This window comes from Herpailurus yagouaroundi, unplaced genomic scaffold, assembly GCF_014898765.1.
Source record: "Herpailurus yagouaroundi ecotype Mexico unplaced genomic scaffold, PumYag 199, whole genome shotgun sequence".
NCBI lineage: Eukaryota > Metazoa > Chordata > Mammalia > Carnivora > Felidae > Herpailurus > Herpailurus yagouaroundi.
This window is the reverse complement of record NW_024412430.1, coordinates 15,940,480-15,963,231: the sequence shown is the minus strand read 5'-3', so window position 1 is coordinate 15,963,231 and position 22,752 is coordinate 15,940,480. Positions and strand designations below refer to the sequence as shown.

Here is a 22,752-nt window from a genome sequence, read left to right as displayed (position 1 = left end):
TTTTCTTTATTGGGGTGAAATAAAATATCCATACAGAAAAGTACATGTATCTTAAGCTTGATGAAATTTCATGAGCTAAACACAACTGAGCAACTGGTGTTCAGATCAAGAAATAGAATGTTGTCAACACTCCAGAAACATCTCTCACACTGCCCTCCAGTCACCGTGTTCCCTAGCCACAGCCTTGACTTCTAACCGATTTATTAATTTTGCCTGTCTTTAAAAATACCTTAGGTAAGTTGGATGATTCAGTATGTACTCCTGGGGCTGTCGTCTTTGCTGACATAACAACGTTTTAGTCGGTCAGATAATTTGGATTTCCCTTTAAAGACGGTGGGAACAGGGACGCCTGGGTGGCTCAGGGGCTTCTGACTTCGGCTCAGGTCATGATCTCATGATCTCTCTCTCTCTGCCCCTCCCCTGCTCGCTCGCGTGCGCGCTCTCTCTCTCTCTCTCTCAAAAATAAAATAAAAACATTAAAAAAATTTTTTAAAGATGATGAGAACAGTTGAGATTGCAGAGTTAGTTGGCCAGGCGTCACTTAACATGATAGAATCAAGGAAAACACTAGCAGAACAGAAGCTGTGTTTTCTGTCCCGATGAGGGCCTGATAGGGAGACCATAGACAGGAGCGAAGCATACAGCACGGAGCCAGTGCGGGGTGAGCAAGGAGAATGCGCCTTGCACCATCCATCTCCAGATGCATTTGACAGTTCCTCTGTGAGGGCCACCCACCCCCCCCCCCCACATCAAAAGGAGTGCCTGGTCTCAGGGCCGAAATTACTGTATTTGTTTCCCAGCTTTTAGCTACGAGTTTTCATTGTTTGTGAGTAATTCCGTGAACCACGTACAATAGCATAGTTCTAACCGTTTTACAAACAGGTACAGATATTAACAGAGGTTGGGGGAAGGCCTAAAGTGGGTATTTGGGGTGGACCTGGAGGGTACAGAGGATGTGGGTTTGGGGAAAAAGGGGGCAAGAGAAGTGAAGAGGGGAAGGACCACCCATGTGGACTCGAAAGCAGTAAGTAAGAACAGAGACAAGGATCCAATTATGATCCACGTTGGGAACAGGATCAGGGGATTTGTCTGGAAGACTGGAATCGTGAGGGCTGTCCATAGTTGAGAGCAGACCCGAGATGGAGGAAGCCGATGGGGCCCTTCTCGTCAGATCAGATCTCCTCAAGGCCAAGAATGGGAGCAGCCGCACATTCCTTCAGGTGTAGCAAGCCTTGCGGGACTGCAGATGGGCAGGTAGGGCTACAGCACGAGGTCAGACCCCGCGCCAGGGGCCTTGATAGAGCTCAGGCTTTCTGAATATCAGTTATTCCTCAAGTTCCGAGCCAGATCTAAGAAGTTCCCTTTCTAGGCCTGCCGAATACTATACACAGAAAGCTAACCAGATGCCAGGGCTGTGTACAAGTTCTTGTTTTTCTTGTGTGTGAAGAAATGGATTAATGTTTTCCCAACCTTTTCAGCATGACCAGTAGATTCCACTTCTTTCTGTAACTTGACTGAGTCATTCATGTTGGTTTTTTCTTTTTTTCTCTTTTCTTTCTTTGTTTCTTTTTCTTTTTCTTTCTCCTTCCCCCTTTTTTTTTTAAATAAATATGTTGTCATGTTGGTTAAGGGACTAGTCATTGTTGCGAATGTTCATACTTCTGCAGTGATGTCAGCGAACATAATTTAACTTGTGTAAAACTTTTGTCTACCAACACTAAAAATAGTTTTATTGGTCACTTTTAAGCAATAACTACACTGAAGGAAAGAAATCGTTCAGTGATACATGGCATGGGGGACACTTTAATATGCTTGAATATTTGGTTTAGTGAGTGATAAATTCAGTTTTACTTCTAGAATCTTCCATAAGTAGATATTTATTACTTTTTTGAAAGGATTGTGATCTTTAGCTGTGTAAATAGCTATTCACACAGACCGAGTAGTCATTTGTCCTCAAAGACTGACAAAGAATGTCTTTTTCATTTGCCAAATTTTACTACCTTTGTATCTTCTTGTATAAAGGTGGAGGTTTGTTTATGTTTTTGTTTTTAAAGAAAAAACTCCAGCCAGTTACTCTTCCTTTATATTTCTGAAGAAGCCTTTGTGTCTCAGACCATGGCCATGTGGTGTTCACCCTTTGCAATTCAGGTAATTAATTCAGTGGTGACATCATAAGGAATGTGTTCATTTTTCCATTTCAAATTCCTCTTCATGGGATCTGATGGTTAACTCCTATTAAGAACCCGTTTGGAAAAACTCAGTTCTGAAGGGCAGTTATGTGTTAATTTAAACTTGTCCCCCTTTGGCATTGTGAGAATAAAGTTCTATTTCAGGGAAGGTCTTCCCTCTTCTACAATGAAGAAGAACTAAAATTGTGGGTCATTTTGATCCTAATTCTGTTAGTTGGTCGATCTGTTTGATGTTGATCGAATGATATTTACTGAGTCAAATACACAGTGAAAGATAGCAGTGGTAGGACAGCCTTTTATTATTTAATCCTAATGTTTTACAAAGCCAAAAATGTCAAATTTATAGATCTACTTTATATATATATGTGTACATATATATAATTTATATTAATTAATTAAAATAAATAATACTTATTTAATGCAGCTGTATTTTGATATTTGTTTGACTTTGGCGTTTCAGCTCTATCTATACCTGTAGGTTTTTCTCTTTGTAGATGCCTGGGCAGGCAGATAGTCTAAATGCTTTTATAACAGTGGCTTTTGTGCCTGTTTGACTGTAACGCACAATAAACTACATTTTTCTCATCTTACCCAGAATACACTATATGCATTAAGATCTACAGACACGTATACCCACAAGTGAACTGAAGTAAAACAGTACTTAACCATTAATACATCTGATGTACTCTGATAGTTTCTCTTTTATTCTAGTCAGTTCTGTTTCATTACAAAACACTTTCAGTATTGAATAATTGATTGCAGGGCCTACTATCAGTCTGCCACCAGTTTGAAAAACGCTGCTTTAGAAACTTTAGTGCTTTGTTAAACTTAGGGCCACGGCATGGTTACCTTCCTGAACATACCTGTGTTTGTCTTAAAAAAATCCTTTTGCTTCCAAGCTCATTCTCATTTTGTGTGATTTCTTACAGTCCTAATTATTTCCTTCTCCCTTGCCATTTGTGATAGGGCCACAAATTTCTAGAACTTTTCCTACTCCTTGATGAGTTCATGATTGAGGCAAGGTAAATGAAACATTTGTAGGTAATTACTACTAAAAGTAGTGACATTTAGTGAGCTAAGGGTGTATGAGAGTTATATAGATGGATTGAAGTATGGAGCGGGGATTCTAAGAGAGGTTACTGAACTTTTAATGTTGCCTTCCAGTAGTGTTTTCCTGAAGGTTCTGAATTTCTTTTGGTAATCTGTAACTATTGGTTTTATGTGGAAGGTTCTCAATTCTGCTTTGGTTTTTAGGTTAGGATTGACTTAGAGGATAAATTTCTGAATTGGACTTGATCATTTCTTTTTCTCCTACGTCCGTCCTCCTTCCCCCTTTTTCTTACCTTTGTCTGTATTTACTACCTGCATTTTGAATATCCTAGCTGTTAATTTAAGTTTAGAAGGGTACTGCCAGATATTTTACACCATACTTAGGGAAGATGATGTTCATTGAGGAAATTTTTACAACGTAGAAAAATAGAAAAATTAGGATATGTGTATTTCTAGATAGGTAAGGGTTGAAATGAATCCAAAGATAAGACAGTCAGGGGTCCTATTAGATGAGATCCATAATGTTCATTATATTGTCTTTTCTGAGTGGTCTTGAATGACAGAAAGGTCTTGAATCTCTGGAGGGAACAGTAGTTTATCTTCATATTTTTTAATTGATAGAACTCAGTGCTTCACTGCTTTGATTTTTTTAAGATTGTATCTTATTGGTGATTACATTTCTTGAGTAATATCTGTACATCATAGTGTTCAGAATAAATATGTTAATATTCTTAGCATTACCAACATCAGACCTTGGCATTGCCTGCACGACTGTGTGGTCTACATGTGGTGGTTACGAGGTGTAACCTCCCTAAGTTTGTGTTCCACGTCTCACTGATGTGGAAACATCCCCCTCTGTTCCTGTGTAACTTCTCTTGTGAAGTCTGTGAATCTGTCGGTCTCACTGAATAAAGTTATAAAACCACAGAAATGGCCAACCCTCCCTTGTTGTGGGTTGCTTTATCATAATTCAGTACCCTCCCTTCCAATTTAGAGAAACGATATTGTACACATCCAAGGCATTTCCTCTATAATATCCTCCAGGTTCACGGGCACATGTTTGCACTCTCCTCTCGTTAAAATTGGAGACAAGAATAATTTTGATTTATTGGTTTCATCTAATATAGCTGTGTTTATATTGTTGCCAATAAAATGACTTACACGATTGGTTTTTGTTTATACAGTCTTTTCTGAGGAGTCAGTCACCTGTGTTAGGACAAGGTACATTCTGCTTATTAAAATGAACTCCTGGGATCTAAGAACATTCAGCTCTATCTGTCCTTGATTGAATTGCAAAATGTGCTTCACACCGCAGCCGTGCATGAGAATAACTTACATTATCTGTCAATAGGCTTTTCATTTCTATATTCTTCAGGCTACAAATGCTGTAACCGGAGAAGTGCAGGGGAATAGCTCGGGTCTATTAATGATCAAGGCAGAGACGTTGAAAAAGCAGTTAATGAAATTATACAATCATTAACCTGAAGGGAAAAGAATAAAAAGAATCAATAAAACCTCTATTTTAGATGGCTTAGATGTATATAAAGAAACCAATTCAGGAGCAGTTTGTTTGCTGACAGTATTTTGTGCCTCATTATCAGGTTTTCTGTGCGGGGTAAGAATAACGCTTGTGGCATAAGGAATGGAAAATGTAACAAAGGCTAAATGTAGCCTAAGGAAATGAAATGATGTATGAAAATTAATAATTAACTGGCTCATCAGATGAATTATGACTCTAGATGAGTTTATTAATGATATTTACTAAGAAAGAGCTCTTGGCTGTAAATAGGCATTATGGAACTCATGTTTTTGGAATGCTCTTGAATGGATGAGTTAACATTGCTTTTCATTTGTTGAATCTTTTAATCTGTGAGCCGCAGTGCCTAGAGTCTTGGGTAGAAGGTAGAGTCATGATTTTGTATTTTGATCAAAGTCATAGCTTTTCCAGAAAACTAGTGAAATCATTAAATGGTTTTGTGGCTGAGTTTCCTTAGCAGTTAAGTAATTTCCTTTTAGACCTGACTTAAAGGAGGATGTTTTAGGAGTTTGAAAGTGGTCAAAGGAAGAATATATTAACTCACATTGACTCATTTGACAAAATGAACATTTTTATTATTTGAACCGATGGAGTATTAAAAACTCTAAATGTATCAATATGTCAGATTCAGAATACCATAAATTTGTACTTTTGGATGTTCCTTGCTTTTCCTTTCTCTTCTTTTTTTTTTTTTTTTTTTTCTGTTGATACCTTGGGGAAAGGTACTGGATAGAGGATGAAAGAAAAAGTAATTTGGGAAACTTGAGTAAGTTTTTAAATAGAAGGATGCTCTACCAGTGGAATCCTACCACTTAGATTTTGATACTGATGAGTTATGATTTCACTTTTCGTCAAAGCGTAGGCAAACTTAATCCGGATACCATTTTTCAAGGTTGTCTTTTAAGTGTTGTCTTTCGGCACACTGCTGGTGTGTGAGCCTCCTACCAGCTCTTGCTTTGACGGAGTGGATGGAGATTATTATTTTTGCTTCCATGTTTACCCTGTCCCCTCGATTTAAACGTCATAGGTATAAAATCTACGTATTTATGCTTGATCTCTATAAGTGGGTATTTTCTTTTAAAGTTTATTTATTTTGAGAGAGACAGAGAGAGAGCACAAGCAGGACAAGGGCAGAGAGGGGGACAGAAGATCCGAAGTGGGCTCTGGGCTCTGTGCTGACAGCAGAGAGCCAGATGTGGGGCTCTAACTCATGAACCATGAGATCATGGCCTGAGCCCAAGTTGGATGCTTAACCAACTGAGTCACCCAGGCGCCCCATCAGTAGGTATGTTGGATCATCTTCCTTATCTTAATTATTTTGAAGATCAGAATTTCAAGAGACCTCAGTGATTATGACCAACTTCCTTATTTTATGGATGAAAGCTCTGAGTCCAAAGAAGTTATAAATGATGTGCCACAGGTAGAACTCTTGTGTCCTGCCTTCTAATTGAGTGCTTTTTTTTTTCCCCCACTCTGACTCAATGAGGAAGCGTCTTTCTTAAAAGTTAGCAGTTCATTCCTTTTTTGTTACCAAGTGGACCTAGGATTATAAATGAACATATGGCCTAGCTAAAAAGTATATAAAGTTTTATGGTATCGGTAGATAAAATTGATTTCTAAATTCTGGTCTCTAATGCTTGAAAAATCTGTTGGCATAATTAATGTGAAAACTGGATTATTAAGCATATTTTCACATACAGTTTATTTTTGACTTGAGGCTGGTTTTCTCAGCTCATAAGCCACTGCCCCACTGGCGTTTCTTTATGGTATCAACCGCTTTACTTTCTGGCTGTTGCTTTTCTGGTAATAAAATTTAAGTGCATTTTTTGTTATTGTTGTTACTTCCAACCTAAAGTGATTTAAAACAGGGGCACAGTTTATAAATAAAATAAAATGAAAGTCCAGGTTGACAGGCAAGTATGAGTGTCTGATACTTAATTAACTTCTTAATGCTTTATTTTTCCTGCACACTGACCTTTTTGATGATCTGACCCAATACTAAGTACCTACTTATGTGTTTTTATTCAGATATTTGATGAGAATTCCTGCTTGCATGTGATATTGCTGCCAAAGAGATGACTCCTTTATTTTTAAAAACCTGGAAATGGGCATAGTCTGCAAATCTTCAGACACTGGTCACATGGACTCATAGTGACTCATAATGCCAGTCATGTTGGATGATTCCGTATTTTCAACAAATTGCCGATACAACATATGTATACTTTTATTTATTTATTTAGGTTGGTAGTGAATGAGGGCTCTCTTCTGCAGGGTTCAGAGTACTCAGAAAACACTACTTTTTAAAATATTTTTTTAATGTTTTTTATTTATTTTTGAGACAGAGACAGAGCATGAGCAGGGGAGGGGCAGAGAGTAGAGGGAGACACAGAATCTGAAGCAGGCTCTGCGCTCTGAGATGCCAGCACAGAGCCTGACGCGGGGCTCAAACTCATGGACTGTGAGATCATGACCTGAGCTGAAGTCGGACGCTTAACCGACTGAGCCACCCAGGCGCCCCCGGAAAACACTACTTTATGAATTAGTGGAGAATAGATGGCCAATATCCTCTGGCAAAGCACAGAGACATCAAATGACTCTTGCTCATAATCAACCCAGGAATCAATAGACCGGAAGATAATACACTGGAGTTCTTTTTAAATGGACACAGCAGAAAACGCATTAGAAGGTTTTCAACGTGAAAAACCAGCATCTTACAACCAGTTTGATACCAGGGTTCATTTCTTATTGTTCCATAAAACAACTTAAATGATAAGGTTTGAGTAAGCTGGATTTACTTGTCCATTCTTGGGGACTGTAATGGAGTGAAGGGCGGGAGTTAGATATCAGAGTATTTCTCAAGAATGCTTGGCTTGGTAGTATGAAATGTGACAATTCTTTTTTTCTAATGTTTATTTATTTTTGAGAGAGAGAGAGAGAGAGAGAGAGAGAGAGAGAGAGGATCCCAAGCAGGCTCCACACTGTCAGCACAGAGCCTGATGTGGGGCTTGATCTCTTGAACTGTGAGATCATGACCTGAGCTGAAATGAAGAGTTGGACACTTAACAACTGAGCCACCTGGGTGCCTTAGACTAATAGAATTCTTTTTTTTTCCCCAATACTTATTTTTTGAGAGAGAGAAATGCACATGTGCGAGGGGCAGAGAGAGGGGTGACAGAAGATGGGAAGCAGGCTCTGAGCTGTCAGCACAGAGCCCAATGTAGTGCTCGAACCCACCAACCATAAGATCATGACCTGAGCTGAAGTCGGACGCTTAACCGACTGAGCCACCGTGGCATCCCTGGAATTCTTCATAAGGTAGAGAATTGGTAAGGATGAGGAAAACTTTCCAAATGTTGTATTGTTAATAATTTTTGAAGTTTTTCAACATATGGGAACACATAATTCTGAGGGCACAGCGAGTGCTTGACTTGAAAATCAAATATTTTTGCTTTCCTAAAAGGATCAAAGAAACAAAAACTCTTTGTAGAGAGTTTTCTCTACGTGATGTTCTGCCCTTGATGACCGATGAAGCCACTCATTTAGGATTTGGTTGGAAATACTTGTCTAAGACACTGAGTGGGTCGTATAGAAAAAGCAGGAATCATCCAGTTGAGAATATCTGACCACTGCTACTTTGCACTCAGTCCTGTTTCCTGCATTTGTTCAGCTTTGGCTTCTTTTCATGACTATCCTGTCTGTGGAAAAGAATGCGGATTGTGACTGTGTCTGTCACTCATTTGGAGTAGTGACACTTAATCACCTCATTGAGTCTGTGTACATTTCGGAGGGCTGTTACAGATCAAGGCAGGGAATGGCCTTTTCTAAAGATTTGTAAGCAGAGAGTACTGACCTTATGATGCACAGATGCGTAATGACGTCCTATGGTCTTATCAGTCCTTGGTTCTCTCTTTGCTGCTTGAGGAAAGGGGTGGTGAATGGCTGATTTACTGTATGTGGAGTATGGTGGACATACTTACCGTTAGAGGGGCTCTTCTTTTGTTATGCTTTCCATAAAGTGTTTTGCACAGACTTTTTCCTTTTCTAGGGCCTTCATAGAAGGTGAGGGTATGGTGATGTCGATTCTTTTGCCATCGCCATAACTCAGAATCATCATGTTGCTGTGTTTGGATATATGGGCATATGACGTCTTTGCGAGAATCCCAGGCCCGTATTTTTATCTTTTGTAAATCCAGGGACTGTGAAAAATTTGCTCTTACAGTAAAAATCAGAGGTGGTTTGACATCCTTTTCAGAGGCCATGTCTTTGGTTTGTTTCCTGGAAACGTTGAAGCATTGGTCTCATAGCTCACGAGGTGATGCTTTGGGTTTCCTAAGACTCACTGTAGCAGAAGTGAACTAGGATGGACAGATCCTCTGGGGAGCAAAATAAGTTTCATCCTGCAAGCTGGCACCAGTTGATTGGTTGTAGTTGCCAAGAGCCCTGTATTGAGAAGGGCTCAGTGGTAAATACAACAATGCAGTGATCCATAACCCATGTCTACCGTGAATGCAGGAAGGGAGAGTGCCTGCCAATGAACCATGTATTTGATGACCCTGCCTTGCAGAAAAGGCTGTTTTGCTAAGACTGCTTCTTTTCCTCCTTATGTGAATGCTACACAGGTTGAAAATTCACTGTGACTTATTTTCATTTTTACCTTTAAAAATGCCTGCATTTATTTTTTTAAACAGGCTAATAACCCACACCATGGATAACTTATTGGACTTTGCCTGAAAGGACTCGTTAGTTCCATTGGATACTTGACCATCCTGGCCACGGGTTTTTTCAGAATGAATGGAAGGTCATGCAGCATGAGTCTCCACCGGACATCAGGAAGCCCGCAGGGGCCTGGGATGGTCAGTGGCCAACACATTCCTCCCATCCGAGCCCACTCTGGGACTCCTGGCCCCTCGTCCTGTGGCAGCACGTTGAGCTCTGCCATCGGAAGCCTTGCTAACAGCCTGCATCTCAAGATGCCCTCGGGAGGAGGGCTGGCTCCTCAGAGCAGCATGGCCGAGAGCCCCCTCCGTCTGCCCGCCTTGAGCCCCCGGAGACAAGTGCTCACCAATGGGAAGCCACGATTCCAGGTCACCCAGGCTGGAGGCATGTCAGGGCCACACACTTTAAAGCCAAAGCATCAGGAGTTTGGAAGTCCTTTTCCTCCAAATCCTGGGAAAGGTAGGATTGTCTTTCTGGGATCTTTTACAAGTGGAAACTAGTTTTTTCTCCCCTGGTTCCTCCTCTGCCAGCAAATCATATGGAAAAATAGGTGATTGAGTGTCAGGGTCAGAGCTGATGGTCTCACAGTAGGTAGCTTACTTGGCCAGGGGGTGGGTGTGGATGTGCGTGTGAGGGTGCGGAGGCCACAGTGGCAAACGTGACACCTTGTGGGACCGTGAAGCAGAGTGGAAGGTGAGACAGATCAGAAACATGGATGAGGGTGGGTGGGCGGTGGAAGGTGTAAGGGTGACTTGAGAGAGATCCTGCCCTCTGGACACACAAAGGGGCTGGATGCCGAAGGCCGTGGAAGGTTGGCGGGGGGGGGGGGGGTGGCCAGAAGGGTCATTGTGCTAGTTGGGGTGCCAGAAGCCAGGTTTGGAAAGAAAAGGATAAAAGAGGAGAGATTTTAATAGCCAATAAAGTGAAGAATTAGTACATAGAAATGATAAAAAAAATTATTCCTAGAGCAGAACCCGTAAGTTTTGTAACAAAGCTGGTGACAAGAGTGAAGAAAGCTAGAAGAGAAAGTGAAGGGGTATGTGTTGGGGCCTGTGGAGAACTGGAAAACTGGGTTAATTGAAATGCGGAGAGAATGTGCTTTTAATTCAGCAGTATTTGGTTAATGTGCATTTGAAATGAAAGAATAATTGTTGGAGAATAGCAGATTATTTGAATGAAACACTCTCTCTAGAAACCGGTGTTGACTTAATGAGTTATATTGCAAATGAGATGTGTATTTGGGCTAGAAAGAGAAAGACCTGTATCTCCTGTGAACTACAGCTTTGTTATGTAAAACAGCACAATTATCTGTTCCTTTAGGTATTTTTTAGCATTTGGTTTTAAATGTTTATATTTAAAGTGTTTGCACTACGAAACGGAATTGCTAGCAGCCCAAGTGGCCATTCACCCACTTAACTGATAGCTCACCCAGTTAGGGTGAATAATTATTTGTATCAGGCAAATAACCAAAAAGTTGTTTTAGTGTCTCCGTACTCCTCCCCATGGTATAAATGGGTCGATTAAGGAAAAGCCTGAAACATGTATGTCGCTTTTTTCCTATTTATTTATTTATTTATTTATTTATTTATTTATTTATTGGTTTAGGGTTGGTTTGAGGTTGTTTTGTTTCTTACACCTGCTGATGTTTAGTATGAGTATAGGAAACACTTCTCCTGGGTCTGCATCCAAACCCCATTGTTGTCAGGGTGTCGTGTCCCTGGTGTGACAAGCTATGTTCCTTGATGTCAAGCTCACGTGCTTGGGTTTTCAGGGGCCAAGACCTAGTAAAATCTTTCAGCCCCTGCTGGTCTAGTATGCCGTAGCTTGCTTTCGTCTATCCTTGTGTTGAAAGCCTGACTGGCGACGATAGTAGAAGTCTTCCAATATGTCGAAGACTTCCATTATGCGATCTCAGTTATTCCCCACGATGGCCCTGAGTCGGACGCTACTGTTAATTGACTGATACAGGAACTAAGGTCTAGGAAGTAGAAGTGACTTCAGCATTGCCAGCTGGTCAGGAGTTTGGGGATGTTACTTTGATGGTGACCAGAAGTGGTTATAAGTGTACTCGTGGTTTAGGAAAAATGCTTCAAGTAATCCAGGGACCGTGAACTCTCAGGGTTAATACATCCTGGAACTCAGGTAAAATGTAAGCATTAGTTTACCTGCCTCCCTCCCCCCCCCCACCCCCCGCCCCCAAGTCTTCTCTTTTTAACTTTCTGGCTCCTTGCACAGCTTCTGAGCTCGTGGCATCTTTTGGATGTGCATGGATGGGGTGTGCATGAGCATGGGCCAGGGGTTGAGGACAGCCGTGTTACCATCCTTTCTGGCCTCGGTAGCTTGGCCACTCTAGATGGTGCCAGCGGTGGCTGAATGTGTCTCTTTCAGATCTCAGTTGACAGTTCCTAAGCTAAGCCAATAACTGGTTGAAGATGGTGTCCTGGACCGTTTGAACTCCATCCAGTCGTTTACTCAACAGAGAATTATTGAGCATGTACTATAGGTGAGCCACTGTCCTAGGGTTACAGTAGCCAGTGGGACACAGTCCGGCCCTCAAGGAGTTAGGAGAATTCAGACAAATGAATGGGCAGTTAAAGCACAATTCGGGCTCTGGTAGCGGTACACTGAGGGCACTAGGGCCACATTTGGAGGGTTCCCAGCCTGTGCTCGATGAGTGGATTTGGAAGGAGAGTAGGATATCTGGGCGGAACCTGAAGGATAAGTAGCTAGCCTTGCAGTCGTGCAGATTGTATGTCGTGTGTGTGTGCACGCGTGTGTGCGTCTGTGCACATGTGTAGGTATGTGTGCGAGGGATGCCGTCCAGAACCTATTCTGGATAGAGAGACAAACACCCTCAAAACCTGGAGAGAGAGATCATGGTGCATTTCATTAACTTCTGCCTGATTCTACCCTGGGGAGTGTACAGACTGTGGTAGGAGACGAGACTGGGACAGGAATAAGCAGAGGCCAGATAAAGGTTATGAATGGTGTGCTGAGGAGTTCGGATCTACCTTGACCCTCTGCGAGTTGCGGAAGGGTTTTAGCCCTGGGGATGATGTGATGGAATGGTGTGATAAACTTGAGGTCGACATCTCTCCCGGGATTTGTCATCGCTTTCTTATGCGTTGTTGACATTGTCATGACCCAGAGAGAGAGGTACCAAAGAGCCTGTGACTCTGTGGGTATATTAGTCAGGGGGTTCTCTAGCAAAATAGATCCTATAGGAAATGTATCTCTGCCTGTGTCTGTACCTGTACCTGTATCTGAATAGAGTGTGGAGGCTGACCGTTGCCAAGAAATGGAAGACGAGTCAGCAAGCTGAAGACCCAGGAAAGCTGATGGCTGGCGTAGCCCCTTTCTGAAGGCCAGCAGGTGGGAAACACGAAGAACCCACAAAGAACCAGCGTTTCAGTTTGAGTCCAAAGGCGGGAAAAGATGCTGACGTCCCGGTGTGAAGGCAGTCATTCAGGGAAGAGTTCTCTCTTGCCTGGTGGAAAGTCAGCCTTTTATTCCCTTCAGACCTTCAACTGATTGGGGAGGTCTATCCGCATTAGGAAGAACAATCTCTTTTACTCAGTCCGCTGATTTAAATGTGCGTCACATCCGAAAACACTCACAGGAGCACCCATAATGATATCTGACCAAATATCCGGGCCCCTCATGACCCGCTGAAGTTGACGTAAAACTGTCACAGTGGGGTACCATTACTTTGGGGCCAAGTGCCGTTTACAGGGTGGCGAAGAAAACACACTTTCTAGGCCTTGAGAGAGAATCCAGCGGAACTTTGTACAGAAAATACGTTCTCTAAGGATTGCCACACAAACACATATCTGACTCCAAGCCGTATCTAGTGGGAACCTTGTAAGAAATATAAACTTAATTGTAGTGTTTATGTTACTGAAGGAGTAAGTTCCACTCAACTGAAGACTCACGTAACAGTGTCTTTCCCATCACAGAGCATGGTTCTCGGGTCGTGTGCCAAGGGCCCTGGAGCACCCAGCAAACTCGGGGAGCCGTGGGGTATGTTTACTCTTGAGGGAAACAGAGAAGATGTGGCGTCCTTTGGACACCAGGCAAACCGCTAGCTTGAGGAGGTTCAGACTTTGAACATTAGATTGCCCATGCTGCTTCTAGTGGTGTCATATCTTTGCAAAGCTACCCTTTCAGTAGTTGTGATGACAGAGCCGGCGCTTGGTGGGCCAAAAGGTGGGAGCAGCCCAAGTGGAGGCGAATGAATGGGTAAACAGTACGTTATGTCTCATGCACACAGCGGAATATTCTTCAGCCTTAAAAAGGAAGGAAATTCTGACACCCAGTACAACATGGATGAACCTTGAAGACACGATGCTGAGTGAATCATGCCAGGCACAAAAAGATAGATGCTATATAGCTGTTCTTATATGAGGTTCCTAGGAGAGTGAAATCACAGAGACAGAAAGTAGACTGGTGGTGGCTGTGGACTGGAGGGAGGGGCAATGGGGAGTTGTGGAGATGCACGCTGATGCTTGCACAGCAGTGTGAATGCACTAAATACACCCTTAAAAAATGGTTAAGGGGCTCCTGGGTGGCCCAGTAAAGTGTCCGACTTCAGCTCAGGTCATGATCCCACGGTTCATTGGTTCGAGCTCCGCGTCGGGCTCTGTGCTGACCGTGTGGAGCCTGCTTGGTATCCTCCCCCCCCCCCCCACTACTCCACCTCTCTCTCTTTCTCTCTCTGCTCCTCCCCCACTTGTGCTCTCTCTCTCAAATAAATAAATAAATAAATAAATAAATAAATAAATAAATAAATACAACTGTTTCACGTGGAGGGGGGCATCTGGCTGGCTCAGTCAGTGGTGAGTGACTCTTGATCTCGAGGTTGTGAGTTTGAGCCCCACGTTGGGGGGGAAAGATTACTTAAATAAATAAACTTTAAAGCAAAACAAAAATGGTTAAGGTGGTCAGTTTTATGTTAGGTATATTTTATCATAATAAAAACAAGCAAGTACTAAGTGAAAATCCATGTGGATTGAGGAGGAGCTGAAGGTGATGGTGGTATTCGAGCCAATTCTGAGAGCTGTGGTATTCAGAGGGCATCAGCGGAGTGCACATCCCATCAGTAGCAGTGTCCGTTTAAGAATGAATTAAAGATGCTTTTATTTTTTAACAACTTTATTAGTATTTATTTATTTTTGAGAGAGAGAGGAGAGAGCGAGCGAGCGAGCACATGAGCAGGGGAGGGGCAGAGAGAGAGGGAGACACAGAATCCGAAGCAGGCTCCAGGCTCCGAGCTGTCAGCACAGATGCCCACGCCGGGCTCAAACCCACAAACCGTGAGATCATGGCCTGAGCCAAAGTCGGACACTTAAGCGACTGGGCCACCCCGGCGCCCCAAGGTACTTTTATTCTTAATAGTATGCATATTATTTTTTTCAAACAGCTAATAAGTTGTTAGTGCATAAATACTATTAAGTTGTTGACACTTAACATCTTAATAAAGGGTAGTGTTAGGTGTTCCTTTTGGCCTGGAGGCACCATGAGGAAATTACTGAGACACTAAGAGTGCCAGGAACCGAGAACGTTGTGGGAGCCTCTGTCACAGGAGTTAATTTTTCTCGCACAAAGAGCAGCTGGGCAGGTGGTACTGCTCATGGCTAGAAGCTCAGGGATGTCGGGCCCACGATCGCGGGGCTTCCCCCCAACTTTCCCTGCTCTTGCCCTGGAGTCTGTCTTCCGAGAAGGGTGTAGGGGGTTGCGGGTGGGGTTGGGGGGGAAGGAGGACAAAAGGCAAAAGGAGGAACGGACAAGTCCTCCCAAATCACACCCACAGGAGCCCCGCCCAACTATTCCTACTTAGTCCTACGTAACTCCCTTCATAAATAAGACTCCTTCTTCTCTCCTGAATTTATCTTTCTAAAAAAAGTTAGATTTTATCTTATTTTGTATTATGTTCTATTACCTCGCCTTTCGCTTTCAGCATTTGCTACCTTTCTCTTTCTCTTCCTCAAGCAGGTTGAACCACTTGGAAGTAAGCTGCAGGCATTCTGACACTTCACCCCCAAATTCCTTAGCAGGTGTCTTTCACGTTTACAGCCAGAATACGTTAATCACGACCAAGGAATTTAACTTTGATCCAGTAGTATCGCTTGTATATAGTTACATCTTAAAATAGAATACATGTTTAAGCTCAGACCATGTCGATATTTTCAAGTTCAGGTCACTTGTTTTGTCTCCCAGTTTGGCTGTCTAATCATCTCTTTGTGATCAGGTTCTGGTTCAACATTTCCGGCAGGAGGACTCCACAGAGTGTTTGTGCGGGCCCTGGTGCATCACACCAGGAGCCCGGAAGGCTCATGTATCCTGGTGTTGGTGGTGCTGCTTTGATCATTTGGCCGAGGTGGGGGTCCCAGGATCTCCACATTGTGGACCCTTCCCCTTTCAAACCTGATGCATAATATCATGCAGATATCTTGTTCTCCATCAGCGATGCTTGTGTGAGTCAGTCATCATGTTATTAATTGCCTAATGGTGATTTTCTGATTCCGGTATCCCTTCTCTGCTTATTAGTTGGTATTCTTCTTGCAAGAATTCCTCTCTCTCTTTTTTCGAGAATCACTCTAGACCTCATGTATTCTTTTTAAAAATCCACTGTGTTGTGATTCCTTACCATCACTTATCTTTTTGATGCTCAAATTGTCCCAGCCCTGGCAGGTGCGAGCCCCTTCATGCCAGTTCGTGTGGCCTTTTGATAAGTTCCCATTAAGCACTTCCTTGCATTCACGCATGACAGGATGTTCTAGGTCCACTTATACTTCCCTGCCCTAGACTCGGAATCCGCCATTTTTCCAAAAAGCTCGGGTCCCTTTTAGTGGGAAATATTTGGAAAACTGGACGAAGCGTGCTTTTATTGGCTCTGGGGTGCCCTTGCTTCTAGGCCCCGTGTGTGCACAGAGTTAGGAGATCTATCGGAAGAAGGTAACAGAATGGAGCCCTTCCTCACACATTCACTCGTCAGTGGGATCCCTGGTTCTCCACAGTGTCCGTGTGTCTGTTGATTGGCTCTGTGCTACCATAAAAGGGTGTTTTTAGCTTTACCTTTCTCAGATAGTAGAGGTTAGTTTTAACAATGATTTCTTTCTACATGTGAATGTTTAATGTACTGAGGTGAGAATGTTTGTATTTATCTGGGCTACTGCCTGAGCTGCGGGATGTTCCCTAGCTGGCCGCCTCCTGGCCCTGCTAAGATTGGGGAGTACAGAACCTCACTTATCTTGTACCCGTAATGGCATTTCTCCCTACTTGCTGTTTCATAGTTATGGATTGTAATTAGACTGGTGGAAATGCATTTTTCAAAGCATCTGGGAAATCAGCTTTATGATCCTCACTTTAAGCACATTTGACACAGCTATTTAAATATTTAAGACAACTCCACATTCGCAGTCCCCGTAGGACCATATAATTGGGAAGATTTTCATTGTAAAGGTTTTTTATTTTACTTGAGGGCCTCTGACATTTCTTGTTGGGCTCTGCTGTCCTTGGAGACAAAGGGAGTTAGTTATTTATTAGCGCTTGTGGGTTATTCATTATTGTTGGTCAGAAAAAGCAGAATAATATCAACAAAGGACACTAATTGGGATTAAAAAACTCTTTTGTATAACTTAAGGTTGGTGTCTCTTGTAAAGACCTGTTTTTTTTTTTTTTTAAACGTGTGAACCTGGGAGGTCTAGAGACTAGTTGTACTTTAAATAATACATCAGATTTTATTTTGATTTTTTACTGTTTGTGGTTTGCTAATTCAATTGGTTATAACCTGGAGCTTAGGTTACTGCTTGATTCCTTAGTGGGTCAGTTAGCTTCATATTTTTTCCCCCACCGCCACATTATAAATTTTAAAATGCTGCCACTGATTTAAAATGTTACTTTCCTGTATCATTCCTTCACTTATGTTTATTCCTGGACAAACCATGAAAAAAAAATTCTGCTGACAGCAGTGAGTGAATCATGTCGAATGTTGTTATGTTAGCGCTGGGTTAAGAATAGCAAATAGGGTCTTGCATTTTTGAAGAGATGCATTGATGTATTGATTGATATATTCAATCAGTTAATTCAGTGCATTGATAGATTGACTGATCTATCAATCAGTTAATTCTATGCATTGATATATCGATTGATAACATTCGCTACTGAAAGTTGGGGCAAAATACTTGGTTACTTTTTTTTTTTTTCACTTCTGCTTTTTAATCACTTGTATTTCCTTGCACTTCCAATGTGGCTTCCTGTAGAATTAGAGCAAATAAAGTTAATATTCCATAAAAGGTTCCAGAAATAACCAAACCAGCCAGAGACCAGAGGCATTATTCCAGTTGAGGTAGCCAGGGTTTTCATTTCGCCTCGCCAACAGCACAGGTGAAACACCCTGTTTACTTTTGTTTCCTCTTTGGGCTACACAGTCTATACTTTGTGTGATTTATTGTTGCAGCGTGTAAATCAAATTGATGATGGATTTCCAAGTATTACTGAACAGCAGGCATGGTTTGTTCTAGTTATAAAAGTGATTTGTCAATCCCACGATATTCCCCCTTTCAAAGAACGTATTCCATTAGCACTCCCTGCCCCCTAGAAGTGCCTCTGATACTGTAGAATGCGAAGCTGGAATATAGCATCCGCTGTAGCATTTTCTAAGACTGTTAAATAGTAACAGCTTCGGACTTGCACGGTGCTTTAGAGTTCACAAACTTGCATATTGATGGTCCCCTATGATTTGAGCAAAGGTTCCATCCTATGGGGCAGGGCAGGTGTGACTGGCCCCATTTTAGGGATTAAGAGACTGAGGCTCGGTTTGCTGGCGATCTCATCCTCTGCGTACTGTGCGCGGGTTGATGCCTGGTAGGCCTCCACAGTGTGAGAGCTCCTGCTACAGGAGTTCTGAGAAACGCTGTTCCCCTCTCCCTCAGAGTTTCTGGTTGCTGCCTTCGGGAACAAGTACACCTGTAAAACTCACTGCCGTTCAGCTGCCCTTTCCATCTTGTACTTGGTGATTTCCAATAATAGGCCCTTCTGAGCGTGGGGGAGGTGGGGGGCATTGCCTACCTGGGCAGGAATCAGGCCGTGTTTGCTTGAGGGCCGCCTGAGTGACATCAGTACCTGCAGAGGTCGCTTTGCACACCTCTGTGAAGTCTTTGAACCCCAGGCAGGAGGATGTCATGGATAAGAATAGATTTGCTAATTCTGACCCATCAAAACTTAAGGATACAATGGATGGTGACTTGTATTTAATACCTACTTTTATGGCTGCCTTATTTGAATAATGAAAGAAATAGAAGGCCTGTAATTGGCTCTGACATAATAAGCAAGGTGACAAATGAGACCTGTGGTGTGGGACCTTGCTGTCCAAGGATAGTCCAAATCCTTGAGGACCAGGTTAGGAACGCAGTTTCAGGGCCACCCCAGACTGACTTCTTCAGATTGTGCCTTTTAACAGGATCCAGCACAAGACCAGTGTCCTGGCCGCGTGAGCAGTGACTGTCCAGGGGCCCGAGCTCAGAAGGAGCGCCCCGTGCTTGGACTTCAGTGCTCTGTGATCGCTGTCTTGACATTCTTACTGATTTTATCTTTGAAGCTGTGCGTTGCAAGTGAAACCCGATGGGACGCTGGAGCACGTGCGGGGTGCCGGGAGTCTCCGTTCATGCATGTGTGGTCCCACGTGCTGCCAGGACAGCTGCTGGCTCCCCTGCCCCCACCCGGTACCCACTGCTGCCCTCTACCTCCAGGGACCCGGCCATGAGGGTGGGGAGGTCAGGGCTGGGTACATGTGCTCAGGATGCCCCATCCCATGTGAGGTTCTGGGTAACTCCCCCTGCAGAAGTGGTAAATAGCAAAAAAAAAAAAAAAAAAAAAAAAAAAAAAAAAACCAAACCAAAATGAAAAACAACCCCCCCCCAAACCAGAAAACAAAACCATGACCAGTCAAGAGAGGGACTAGAGAAGAGTGGAGAGTCATTTTCTCCTGCTTTTTGTACAAGGGACCCAACATTTTCATTTTCATTTTCATTTTCACCGATCCCTGCCGATTATGTAGCTGACCTTGTGAGTACACACTGAAATTTGAGAAGCACTGTTGGAGGAGAAACATGGTGGACCCTGGACTCAGAAGACCCACGCTCCTCTTCAAGCACGGCTGGCGTGTGACCTCGGGGAAGCCACTTGTCTACCCTGCCTCGGTTTCTTCATGTGTAAAATGGAGTGGCGAGTGAAGTTTTATCCCTCTTTCCAAATGGGCAGGGTCTAGGCAGAGGGCAGACCTGGCCACGTAGCCTTGAGGAGGAGTGTGGCCAGGGAGCGTCTCATCTTTGGCTTTGGTTTCATGATGCTGATGAACAAAGCTGGACGTTATGGATGGAGGTAGAGGGCAGGGCTCACAATGGGGGAGAAGGCCCAGAATCGGTGTTCGAATCCATGGTAGTGGGTGGCAGGTGAGGGTCAAGACACTGAGGCAGGCAGGTTCTGGGGATCTCAGGTAGAGAGAAGGTGAGCTTCAGGGAACTTGTGAGCAAATGCATCGGCTTTCCAGGTGTCCCCCAGCTGTGTGGCAGGCAGCAGGCATCTTGTGAGATGCGGGGGTAGAAAATGGTGTTTGCTTTTGAGAGTCACATTGGACGGTAAGCGTGAGAGTGCATTTTATACCGCGGAGTGCCAGAGGCGTCCCTTTTACTCTGCTCCCCGATTGTCCGTCAGTGTGGGGCTGTGCGGGCCTCCATAAACCACAGCAACCGCTGCTGAGTGGGATGGCCCTGTCCTGCCACTCTGTTTGTTTGTGCGACTTGTCCTGTGAGATAAAGGCTGACAGCCCAGTCACAACTCCCGAGTCTGGGCAGTCTGAAAAGCTACTTGGTATGGAGCTATAGAGCCCCGAATGGTCTTGTTTTCAGTTTGTCTCAAAGGCTGGACGGAAAAAACTTACATCATCATAAACCACAGTAAACAAACATGGATGTGAAATAACAAATTGTAGAAGTGTATCTTTCATCTAAAATTTTTACTTTATTTAGGGAAGGTGATCCTATAATTTATTATCCAAACCAGGAGACTTTCAAGAGAGAAACGGGGCCCTATTAATACTTACGGCCAGGACTGTCCTGGATGAGCTAGAGTGCAGGGCCACCCTCCATTGAGGGGGAGGTTTAATGGCATTTAGGTGCAGAATCTTACCCACCTGCATTAAGGTAAAGTGGTCCAACCTACTTGACAGGATTAGACCCATTTAACTTAATTAATAGCAACATTTTTTCGTGGGGCCATTGGGTGATTATTAGTATATTATTAAGTAGAATACATTAATTAGTTCCTGGCTATTCTAGAGTTGGAAATAAGCTAGCAAGAACTTAGCACTTCAATTTTTTATTCTAGAGTTGGAAAGAAGTTAGCAATTATTTAGTACTTCTTTTAGTTCTTGCCTTTGCATATCTTACTTTAATGCTTCCCAACCCTATGAAGTATCCCCTTGAAAATACGAGAAAAGAGGGGCTTAGGAAGAATAAGAAACTTGACCAAGATTTTAACCCATGTCCCACTGACTCCAGAGCCCTGTGTACTTCTTAGGATTTTGTTTGGTCTTTTGGTACAATGCTTGCTTCAGAAGGCTGGGTTCTTGGCAGTTGAGAATGATTTCCTGAAAGACACAGTATTTCTGCCGTAATTTTTACTACGTGTGGTGGTGTAGTGCCTGGCATATATTTATTTTGAAAAGTAGAGTGAGCTGAAGCAGAAAAACCACTCACAAATAGATGGTCTTGGGTGTTTGTATCAATTTGTGTTGAAAGTGCCCCTCCTCACTTGCTGAAGACAGTGGCTTTGGTGACAATCAGGTAGGGAACGTGACGTAAAAAAGAAAGATACGGTAAAGGCTAACTTTTGAGCCCTTCCTCTGGTCTGCCTGCTGCGTGAAGCAGAGCTCCTGGGCCACACAACTGGGGCGCCATCTGGAAGGCCTCCAGTGATGGCCCTGGAGCTCGGAGTTCTCTTCATTCTCCTAGCAGCCCCCTGTGTCATTAGATCAGGAAACCTAAGACTTGGAGAAGTAGAGTAACTTAGCAGCAGTCACATGGCTCGTAGGTGTGGAAGCAGGGAAGTGAATGCAGTTTCTTTCTGACCCCAGGGTCTTGTGTCTCAACTGTCCTGCTGTGTTCTGTCTGGACGAGTCAGGGAGCCAAGCCGGAGACGGGGGCTTTGCACCGCCAGAGCTCTGGTTCACTACGTACATCATTCGAGACTCTTTTGGTTGCAGTCAGCTGCAGCCCATTGTGCTGGCTTATGTAAAAGGGGATTTAGCGTAAGGGATCAGGAGTGTGTCATGGTACCCAACGACAGGATGGCCAACTAGATCTTTTGAAAGTCTAAGGACACGGCACTTCCCCACGGTCTTTGCACGCAACATGATCTTTTATTTCTGCTTTTCTTTACACATCACTTCATTTTTCTCCCTCCATATTGCTTTTCTCTATTTCTTTTTTTTTTTAATTTTTTAATGTTTATTTTTGAGAGAGAGACAGAATACGAGCGGGGGAGGGGCAGAGAGAGAGTGAGACACAGAATCTGACGCAGGCTCCTGGCTCTGAGCTGCCAGCACAGAGCCCGACGCAGGGCTCAAACCACAAACTGTGAGATCATGACCTGAGCTGAAGTTGGACGCTCATCTGAGCCACCCGGGTGCCCCTGCTTTTCTGTATTTCTTAGTATATGTATTAGGGTTCTGTAGAGAAATATAACCAATAGGATATTTATTTGTGTGTGTGTGTGTGTGTGTGTGTGTGTGTGTGTGTGTATGATATTTGTATAAAGAGATTTATTATAAGGAATTGGCTCACTTGGAGCCAGTGGAGACTGAGAAATCCCAGGACCTCAGTTGGCAAGCTGGAGACCCATGGTTTAGTTCTATTTAGAGTTCAAAGGCCTGAGAACCAGGAGAGCTAATGGTGTAAGTTCCAGTCCAAAAGCTGGTAGGCTGGAGAACCACACAAGCTGATATTTCAGTTTGGTTCTGAAGGCCGGAAAAGATTGCTGTCCCAGCTCAAAGCAGCCAGGCAGGAAAGTTCCCCTTACTTGTGGGAGAGACCCCCATTTTGTTCTGTTCAGGCCTTCTACTGACTGGACGAGGTTCATCCATACTGGGGAAGGCACTCTGCCTGACTCTGTCTACCAGTTCAGTGTAATCTCATCCACAAACACCCTCACAGACATACCCAGAGTAATGTTTGACGAGACATCTGGACACCCTGTGGCTCC

At 43.4% G+C, this 22,752-nt stretch overlaps 1 protein-coding gene across 4 annotated transcripts in view; it reads left to right on the top strand.

Moving 5' to 3' along the window:
• The window catches only part of GLIS3 (GLIS family zinc finger 3), a 449,362-nt gene that overhangs the window by 4,094 nt on the left and 422,516 nt on the right, over positions 1-22,752 (top strand). For 3 of the 4 annotated variants that reach the window (XM_040449463.1, XM_040449460.1, XM_040449461.1), the window contains exon 2: positions 9,465-9,951. The exons of the other annotated variant lie outside the window; for it this stretch is intronic. In XM_040449463.1, the coding sequence (XP_040305397.1) occupies positions 9,564-9,951 (388 nt within the window). In that variant the 5' untranslated portion in view covers positions 9,465-9,563. The remainder of the gene's footprint in view (positions 1-9,464; positions 9,952-22,752) is intronic. 4 annotated transcript variants of the gene reach the window in all.